The sequence below is a fragment of the Astatotilapia calliptera genome, chromosome 6 (genome assembly GCF_900246225.1).
Source record: "Astatotilapia calliptera chromosome 6, fAstCal1.2, whole genome shotgun sequence".
NCBI classification, from domain to species: domain Eukaryota; kingdom Metazoa; phylum Chordata; class Actinopteri; order Cichliformes; family Cichlidae; genus Astatotilapia; species Astatotilapia calliptera.
The window spans coordinates 9,863,495-9,872,659 of record NC_039307.1 but is presented as its reverse complement, the minus strand read 5'-3'; the positions used below and the strand labels follow the sequence as shown (position 1 = coordinate 9,872,659).

The window sequence follows — 9,165 nt, the reverse complement described above, 5'->3', positions numbered from 1 at the left end:
TGTCCTGATGTGTAAAACTAGAACAGAAAGATGGCGTACTTTTTTTTTTTAAACGACTGCATTCTGGGGAGAGTTATGAACAGACTATGAAAAGATGTGGCAGCAAACTGGAAGGAAAACTAGCAAAAATAAAACTAATAGAAATGGAAAAGAACCCTGAACCAGCTTTTCAGTTGCAGCACGGTTGCATGGTGATCCCAAGGATCATGCCCATGACAAGTGATGATAACTAATGATCATTAAATAGAAGAATAAATGATAAATGAAAAGAAAATTCTTCATGTACATAGAAACACAAATAACTTGTAATGATTTATTCAGGAAAAATCTTTGTATAAATGTGATGATTTGGGTTAAAAATATAATTCACTCATCTTCAACATTTTTTTAACGACTGAACTAGAGATCCTGTCCCAGCTGTCATTGGCTGGGAGGCTGTGTGCACCAGGTCTCTCGCAACACTGGAATAATTTATTTATAAAGAGAAAAGTTTTGTCTTTTTCCCACCTAGAAGCATTTCTTTGTCAACATAAAATAAGAGACTACTGCCTTACAGTACATTTTACACATATGAATAAATAAAACGATAGATGGCACTTGTGTTAGCCTGACTTTGCTCAGTTCATTAATCAGTAACTTCTTATTTTTAAGAACATATTTGGTCCCACTCTGGACTTTCAACCTTAAAACACCACACAGACATCTATTAGCAAAATTATACCACATATATCCACTATTACTTACACAGTCCAGATATTAATAGATTATATTATTTACATTTACAGACATTATATTAAACTTGTGCTCCAAAGTTGTTGTGCAGTGGACAGTGTTTGTAAACTTAACAGATTTCCTTATTTCTTCACTTGGTCAGTGGCAGTCGCTGCAAACTGCAGAGAAATTACTCGCTGGAGGTAGTTTATAGATTTTTTTGAGGTCTTAAGAGCCTTATAATTCCAGATTAGGGGCATCTCTCTTCTCCAGGCTGTAACTGGATAGTTTTTGTGTTAGTCATCAAGAAGGTTCCTTGACTCCATCTGCAGTGCCTCGTCTACGCTGTGATTGTGCCTGAAGCCCTCCAGATCAGCTGCAAGGAGAACCTTCAGAATAGAGGGCTGAAGGAGGGAGGAAGACACAGGCAGGGGAAAGCAAAAGATGATGAGTATGAACTCATTCAGTAAGGATTAAAGGTTTTTAAGGACTGAAGGGTGTACCTGCAATCCGGCAAAAATCAGATGCACTTCTCGGAGTTTGAACTGCCTCAGCAGGTCCCTGAGCTCACTGATCACTGTGTAATCGATGACGCTGACGTGAGAGCAGTCCAGCACCACAGACCGTGGTGGAGACACTGGGGAAAGACGAGCAAGTAAACAGCAGGAAACACTGAAATGTGCCCACGCAGACTATCAAGCATTTCATTACCCTGCAGAGCCCGAGTGTGTATGATGTGGCTGAGATACTCGGTAGCAGGAAAACTGAGGCCACTGCTCAACTCCATCACCAACACGCCGTGATCAGTCACCTGCAATGCAGATATGCAATATTACAGCATTAGTCTTGTTTGATACCACATATTTCAAATGTGTCCTCATCAAAGTTATGAAAAATGTTTAGTTTTAGTTTTTACTACTTTTATTTTTTGCTTATTCATTATTAAGTATTGGCAGGGCAAGATTTAAGAAGTTCATACAAAGTCTCAAAGTTCTGTTGACATTCCAGTTCCAGTTCCTCATTTTGTTTTTCTTAAGCCTCTCAGAGGTGGACTCGCTGGTGTCTTTTGTCCTGCTGCAGAACCCAAGTGCGCTTCAGCAGAGGTCATGAACAGACACTTTTTCCCACCACTGTAACTGGCTCTAAAATAAACTGAAATGGTGAATACCCCACTACGAAACAACACAGTGTCTCCTGCATCTGGGTTCTAGTTTGGTCCTGATATAAGATGCAGTCTGAGAGAGTTTAGCTGCTGGAAGCTGGGCCAGTCATCACACACTGGTGTGACAGGAAGAAGCAGCAAAACATCACAATTTAACTCTATGATGACTTTTCTCTGGGTGGATAAGGATGGATCCAGCTTTGATTCACATACCTACAAAAAGCAAATGTTTAACCCAGGCAAATACTAACAAAAAAAAAAATCTTAGCTTTTAAGCTTTTAAGACATTTTCACGGTCAAATCATCCTTAATCATTATCCTCTTTTGCGTCCTTCATCTCTCCCTCCCCTCTTTCTCTTTTCATGTATTTTTTTACATTTTTAGTACTTTACGGATTAGTATTTTATGACTTTTAAGACCATTTCATGACTTAATATTTGTGACCTTCTTAATTGTTTTTTTCTCCTGTTTTATGCTTGTGAACCACTTTAACCCTTTACCCGTGATATTGAGCCAAACAAACTCACTTCACATGACTAGTTTCATACACTGCTTGCACACAGACATAAAAAGATAACGCACCTCTATCTGGGGTCTGGCCATACTGTAGAGCAGCAGGGCTCCAGACACAGCTATACCTCCTACGATGCCGTACTGCACCGCCCAGAAACTCATCAGGAACGTCACAAAAAAGGGGAGAAGGTCCAGCTCTATGGGGGATAAATCATCATCATTAACGTTTAAGTGCCATCGATACTAGACGTTACACATGTTACATATTATGTTCTTGCCTAAAAATGGGGTACTGAGACGGTGACTGAGTCTGGCTCCAGACTCCAGAATTCTCCCTCCCATATAAAGTTTACAACAGTTGACAAATTGAATTCAGTTCAATCATTTTTTCCCACATCCTTTTTATATATTTTGGCTACTCTGTATAGTCGAATACAAAGAACTTTGGGTAAACTCTGTTTTAAATTTAAATATCTTACATAAATAAAAGTGACTTGACTAATTACAATAGCAAGATGAAACTCACTTCGTATCCTCCACATCTTAGCCACCACACGGTAATCCACCATGGGAGCCACCGCACAGATGATGACAGCAGCTAGAGAAGCTTTGGGGATGTAATAAAAGGCCGGCATGAGGAAGGCCAAGGAGAGCAACACTATTACACCTGCAACAATAAAGAGAAAGAAAATCATGAAACATTTAAAAACAGTATAAACAACATAAAATATGATATTTATTTGCACCAAAATAGCAAAAAAATATGTGATTGTTATTTTGGTTTTGACTTCAAGGTGCAAATTTTTTTAATAAGAAGGATGCTATGACAGACTGAAAGATAAACTTTTGAATTCTTGTACAAACATTGTTCTTGCAGTGTCTCCAACCTGCACGATAAGCCTTTTAATTTCACCAATAACGAAAAAAGAAACTAAAGAAATGTGAAGTGAGGATAATTTGCTGTATGACAACATAAATGGCCACAAGGGGGCAGAAGAGGAAAACGTAAAAGCTGAAAGTGTCACAACTTACTGGTGACAACCCCTCCAGCTGGAGTGCAAACTCCAGTCTGGGAGTTCACAGCTGTCCTGGATGTGAAAGAAAACATGTCAGTATAAACATAACTGTTATTATAACTATGAAAATAACACACACAGACACACAAACCTCCCAAAGCTGCCTGTGACAGGGTAGGCTGACACAAAGGAGCCCATGATGTTGGTCACTCCGATTGCCAGCAGCTCCTGGTTGGCATCGATCCTGTAGTCGTTCTGACTGGCTGAGGAGAAACATTAAGTTAAAATCAGCCACCAGTGTGATGAGGAAAAACATTCTTTAGCTGCCTTTATTATCTAATATCTAATCTTCTTTCTTTAGCACCTTTGTGGTTCAGCTACCCAATTTCGCTGTGCAAGAAACCGCACAATGACAATAAAAAGCTCTAAGTCTAAGTCTCTCTAATAACTATTTAATGAGTAGAAAAATGCTTTTGAAACATGTTTTGTTTTTAAAAATGTATAAAGTATTGATCTTTATTAATTTCATCTTCATGATGAAGCCTTAAATTGACAGCCAGGTTGCACTTACAAGCTAAATACATGATAAATATTAAGATTGCTATTGGAGTTTTATATGTTTACAGTGTTAGTTTAACATGTTAAATTATGGGACTGTCAGCTATTAGTTTTGGAGATACTTATTTTTATTATTATTCTGGTAAGAAATGTGAATATCTGTACCATATTTTATGTCTATCGTTTAATTCTGTCTGAAGACATCTCATTGAAAAAGTGGAAACGTCAAGGAATTACCAGCATCATTATGATTATCCTCTGAAACCAGTGACTAACATTACTTACCAAATGCTTTCGCAATAGCAATGCTCTCCAACAGGCCCATGAAGGGGATCACCGCTAGCCCTCCTCCAAAGTCCTTTAAAACACACAGAGAGGAAAACGAGACAGTCAGCAGCTCTTTCTGAGAGCAGAGGGATTCTGGAAGTGAAACTTTCAGCTCAATCATTTATCAAAAAGATCCAGTGTCTTCATCGGGTTACTGGCGGTTTCCTCCTTACTTTCACAATCTCTCCAAAGGAAACGACGGTGCCGTTAGCTGTAGTGTCAGAGGTGGGTGGAGGCCTGAATGGTGGCAGTCCGCGGGTAGTTTTTCCAGTGATCGTGAAGACATGATTACCATACACCTCCCAGGAAAATGCTATGAGGGATGCAGCGATGACCACTGCAGCGTTACGCACTGATGATATAAAGAAATACAATAAAAATGTAATGAACAGAATTTTTTTTTTGTAAAAGAGAGACACGTGTACTCAAACACAAAGGTACTCACTGGTAGCTACAGCCCACACTACTTTCCTGGCATACATGGAGCAGGTGGAGTCACTGTCAGAGGTTAGACTCGACTTCATGAACATCAACGTGACCAGCAGAGCGAGACAAATCAGACCAAGAACCACATCACCGATCCTGGCCTCGGGAATCTTGTGGAAGGTGTAGTAAACCTCCAGGAAAAACTGCTGAGGGACACCCTGGATTCCCAGAATATTCTAGAAAAAAAGGAAGAGCGGGTAAAACCACTGACATTATGAACGGAAAATGAGAGGGCAAGAGCAGTTCTCTCTTTGGAGTTTAAGCACTCAGAGCAATCAAAATGCATTTTTGAGTATAACCTAAACATTCGCGTGTGCGATTGTGGCTCAAGAGTTGGGAGGTCGCCTTGTAATCGGAAGGTTGCCAGTTCGAGCCCTGGCTCGGACAGTCTTGGTCGTTGTGTCTTTGGGCAAGACACTTCACCTGTTGCCTACTGGTGGCGCCAGTGTCTGGCAGCCTTGCCTCTGTCAGTGCGCCCCAGGGTGGCTGTGGCTACAATGTAACTTGCCATCACCAGTGTGTGAATGGGTGGATGACTGGATGTGTAAAGCGCTTTGGGGTCCTTAGGGACTAATAAAGCGCTATACAAATACAGGCCATTTACCATTTATTGTTAATCAGTTCACCAACAATGATGCAAATCCACCAGTAAAAGCTCAACACAGATTATAGTGCTCACCGGTCACATCTTTGACCTGTCTGCATGAGGTCAATGGGAAATTGATAGGTGTGATTTTTGTGGGAAACCACACCACAACTTTTTTCCTTTTTTTTTTTTTTGAAGGCAACTATTAATTTTATTGTATATTATGTATGCGTGTGCAAGCAAAGAGATTTCAACTTGCATTAATTAATAAAGAAACACTGATGCAGAATATAGAGTTTTAAGACAGACTTTTCAAATATTTATTTACTAAAGTCAGAGGTAAAGCCATGTGCTTAGTTTGTAGAGAGCAGACTGCTGTGTTTAAGTGTTTTATTAAGAGACTAAACCGCAGAGAAGTACAAGAACCTGACTGAAGCAGAGCGGGAATGTACATCAGAGCCTGTGCTGGTAAAAAAAAAAAAAAAAAAAAAAAGCAATAAGGAGTTTTGTAGGCAGAAGGAGAACATGCAAACTCCACACAGAAAGGACCCAGCAGGTGGATTCAAACACACAACCTTTTAGCTTAAAGGCAACAGTACTAACCACTGGTCGACCCAATGCTCAAATCATTATTGTGGTGCTTTCTGGTGACTTTTCTATTTTCTTAGATGCCAATAAGCTAGTTTTGATCATTCTAGAGATTATTTTTTAATTCTGTGTGCTTCTCAGCGTATTTTTCAGCACTTCTTCTGTCATGATTCTGGGTCTTTTACCCAGCGTTTTGTGTTTTTTGGTCTTTTCAAGTTCTGTTTATTTTTCATTATCTTTAGTTTGCTGGTTTTGGTTTAGACTTTCACCTTTGTGTACTCCCTTAGCATTTCAGTCTTGAGCATTTAGTTCAAATTACTGTTTCCTACCTTTTCCTTCTATGCCAGTTCCCCTACGTTTAGGCTAGTTCTGTCTTCAGTTTAGTTATTGTGCCTCTCTTCCCGTTTTATTTTGCTACCATTTTGTCTCCTTTACATTGTGTTTAGTCTTACTTTCTCCCCCTGCCTCATTGTGTCGATTATTTACACCTGTGTTTATTTGCCCCAGCTGTTCCACGTTCCCCTAATCTGCCTTGGTGCAGTTATACCCCCAGTTTGGCCCTTGCTCTTTGTTGTGTCATCTGTTATGCCTTCCTGTTTTCTCCGGTCTCATTTCCATCCTGGCGTGTTTATTTATATAATATTTTCCTTTCTGCTTTGTTTTAATAAAGACTCACTTTTTATCTTTTCATTCTTTTAAAGACTTTTTTCCTACTGAGGCATACAGTTTGATGTGTTGTATATGCTGAGATAACTCTATGTATGTGTGTTAGTTTTTGCTGTGTGTGCATGTTTTCACTCTTACTTTGACTTGGCCAAATCCAATGGTTACTGCAGCAGCACATGTGAAGCCTTTTATTACAGGAAAAGAGATGAAGTCCAGAAGGAAACCTGCAGAAGAGAAGCAAAGCAGTGGATGATTTACAGAACCAAGACATTATTAAACCTTCCAGATTTCAAATATTACAGTAACTCTTTAAGGAAAAAATATAAATTCTCATTTGATAAGGAGCTTATGTTCGTAGGCTGCCCATTCATTGACATTTTACCGTAAAATGACACAAGACTAGTAAGTCATTTAAAAATAACCCGCAGCACAATTAAGTTTGGATTGGGTCCTGTCCAAGGAGAGCATGAGACAAGGTTTCATGTTCTCCTTGTGCCTGTGGAGTTTGTTCCAGGTACTCTAGCTTCCTCCCACAGTCCAAAGACATGCTTGGTCGGGTGATGGCAATTCTAACCTAGATGTTAATGTGAGCATGAATGGCTATCTCTGTGTGCCATCCCTGTCCAGGGTGTATCCTGCGTCACACCATATGAAAGCAGTGAGGGGGCTCCAGCTCCCTACGACCCTGAACTAGATATGTGGCTAATAAAATGGATGACCACATGACTATTTAAGAGCCACAGATTTTATAGTAGACTGTCTACCTCTAAAATTTAAGTTCCTACATGATAGTTACTTGATTTTTGTGATGTTGTTTTTACTTTTGGACTTCACCTTAAATTTTACATATTGAAGGATGTGATAAACTACCAGTGCTCTCAGACTCACACAACAATGTGTGTTACTGTGAAAAAATATTTTGTTTTGCTGTCAGTGGTTCACAAGTTTTTCAGGAAAAGCCCAAAACTGAAATCACAAGCTTTCCACATGACCTCGGGAGCACTCATTTCACCTAATCTCAGTAACGCCATCACAGCTTGGATGAGTCCACAGAGGAGGCTGAGCAGCACGGCTCGGTGAGGCTGCCCTCCCACCACAGAGGAGCACAAGAGGGACATGATGGCCGTGGGGCCCAGGGTCACATCCTTGGAGGTTCCCAGAAAGGTGTAAATGAACCCCCCCATGAAGGCCGAGTAGAGTCCGAACTGTGGACAGAAAATAAAATAAAGTCTGAACTAATTATGCAGCTAATTATTTTTTCATCTTAAAGCTCATGTCTCAGGAAAAGAGGAAAGCCAAATTAGTTATCCAGAGGGAGGTGAACCCTAATGGAAAGCCTAAGACTCGCCTGCACAGGAAGGCCGGCCACTTCAGCATAAGCCAGCGCTTGTGGTACAGTCGTCAATCCAACAGTGAGACCAGCAAGGACGTCCATCTTTAGCCATTTCAGGTTGTACTTTGGCAGCCATGAGAGGATGGGCAACCAGGCCTTCAGGGTGCTGTAGGAACAGCAGCACGGGGCTGACTGTCTTCTCATCAGACGCCGCTGCATCACACTTAGAGGTAAAGACCGGCGGGAGAGGAATTCAGCAAAGAGACATCTGTAGCAGAAAAAAGTAAAATGAACAAAACAACAGCCACACACAAAGCATGAGTTCTCCCCTCAGCTTTAAATATCATCAGCTTTGCTGGGTGCTGCCCAAGTTTCTGTTTTTTCCTTTTATTTCCTACCTCCTGCTGAGATATGCAGCATTCAGGAAAACGCCACAAAGATGCTGCTCATGCAAGCAGCTGTCAACCTGTTTGTTTGCATTTCTTCAAGCCGAGGACTTATCTTCAGGTGCATGCTGTGATCTGCGTGCCACACAAAAAAAGAACCATTCACAAGCTCACTGTGTGTCATTTACAATTATATGGCGATCATATGACAGCTGGGTGCTTTGCATACCGGTATCTGAACAGTCAGGACTTTTTTTTTTCATGAAGTCACCTTTACCTTCAAACTATAAACTCCCTCATCAGAAAAGTCCAACAGATAGGTCCACAGTCTTACGTGAACTTGACCTCAGACTGATACTTTATCTCCCACTGTGTCTGATTATGAGTCTATGTTACCCAGACTATAACAACCTTGTAATTATCAAAAAAGAATGATAATACACTAAAAACAGTGATGTGTTTGAGTGCAAGAGAGAAGAATGCACAGAAGAGACTGAATTCGTATACTACAGAAATGAAACAAAACAGAATAAAATAGAAATTTGACAATATAATATAAAATAACTCCGCAGTGTTTAACCGAACTGAACCAAAATAGACTAAAATAGACAAGAACAGACCAAAATAAAGTAGAAAAGAGTAAATAAAATAGAATAGAGTTGAATAAAACATAAATTCTTACACAGCGTGATGCTTTCTCTTGGCTGGGCTGTGATTTTTCACGTCCTTCTCTACTGTTCCTTTTGCTAAACCCACTTCTCCAAAAACATTTCGCTGACTAGGCGCGAGATAAGTCGTTTCCTGTTTAAAAAAAATAAAATAAAATAAGTCGT

The 9,165-nt window shown here is 40.1% G+C and overlaps 1 protein-coding gene across 1 annotated transcript; it reads right to left on the bottom strand.

Moving 5' to 3' along the window:
- Positions 1 to 299: 299 nt before the first annotated feature.
- slc26a11 (solute carrier family 26 member 11) lies at positions 300 to 9,150 on the bottom strand. Its single transcript, XM_026170157.1, has 15 exons — positions 9,015 to 9,150; positions 8,345 to 8,467; positions 7,962 to 8,214; positions 7,626 to 7,818; positions 6,752 to 6,837; positions 4,733 to 4,949; positions 4,461 to 4,639; positions 4,246 to 4,318; positions 3,554 to 3,665; positions 3,419 to 3,474; positions 2,913 to 3,053; positions 2,456 to 2,583; positions 1,423 to 1,522; positions 1,215 to 1,348; positions 300 to 1,115 (listed from the first exon to the last, which is right to left on the bottom strand). Exons 3-15 carry the CDS (start codon positions 8,163 to 8,165, stop codon positions 1,008 to 1,010), a joined length of 1,731 nt encoding a protein of 576 aa, XP_026025942.1. The 5' UTR covers positions 8,166 to 8,214; positions 8,345 to 8,467; positions 9,015 to 9,150; the 3' UTR covers positions 300 to 1,007.
- Positions 9,151 to 9,165: the final 15 nt, after the last annotated feature.

What these genes read in the sequence shown, in the direction of transcription:
- slc26a11 (XM_026170157.1), bottom strand. Translation starts at nt 8,165, where the DNA reads ATGCAGCGGCGTCTGATGAGAAGACAGTCAGCCCCGTGCTGCTGTTCC. An exon ending in TTGGATTTGGCCAAGTCAAA is followed by an intron (nt 4,950 to 6,751) that starts GTAAGAGTGAAA and finishes CTTTTTTTCTAG; the next exon opens with AATATTCTGGGAATCCAGGG. An exon ending in TGATTTTTGCCGGATTGCAG is followed by an intron (nt 1,116 to 1,214) that starts GTACACCCTTCA and finishes TCCCTCCTTCAG; the next exon opens with CCCTCTATTCTGAAGGTTCT.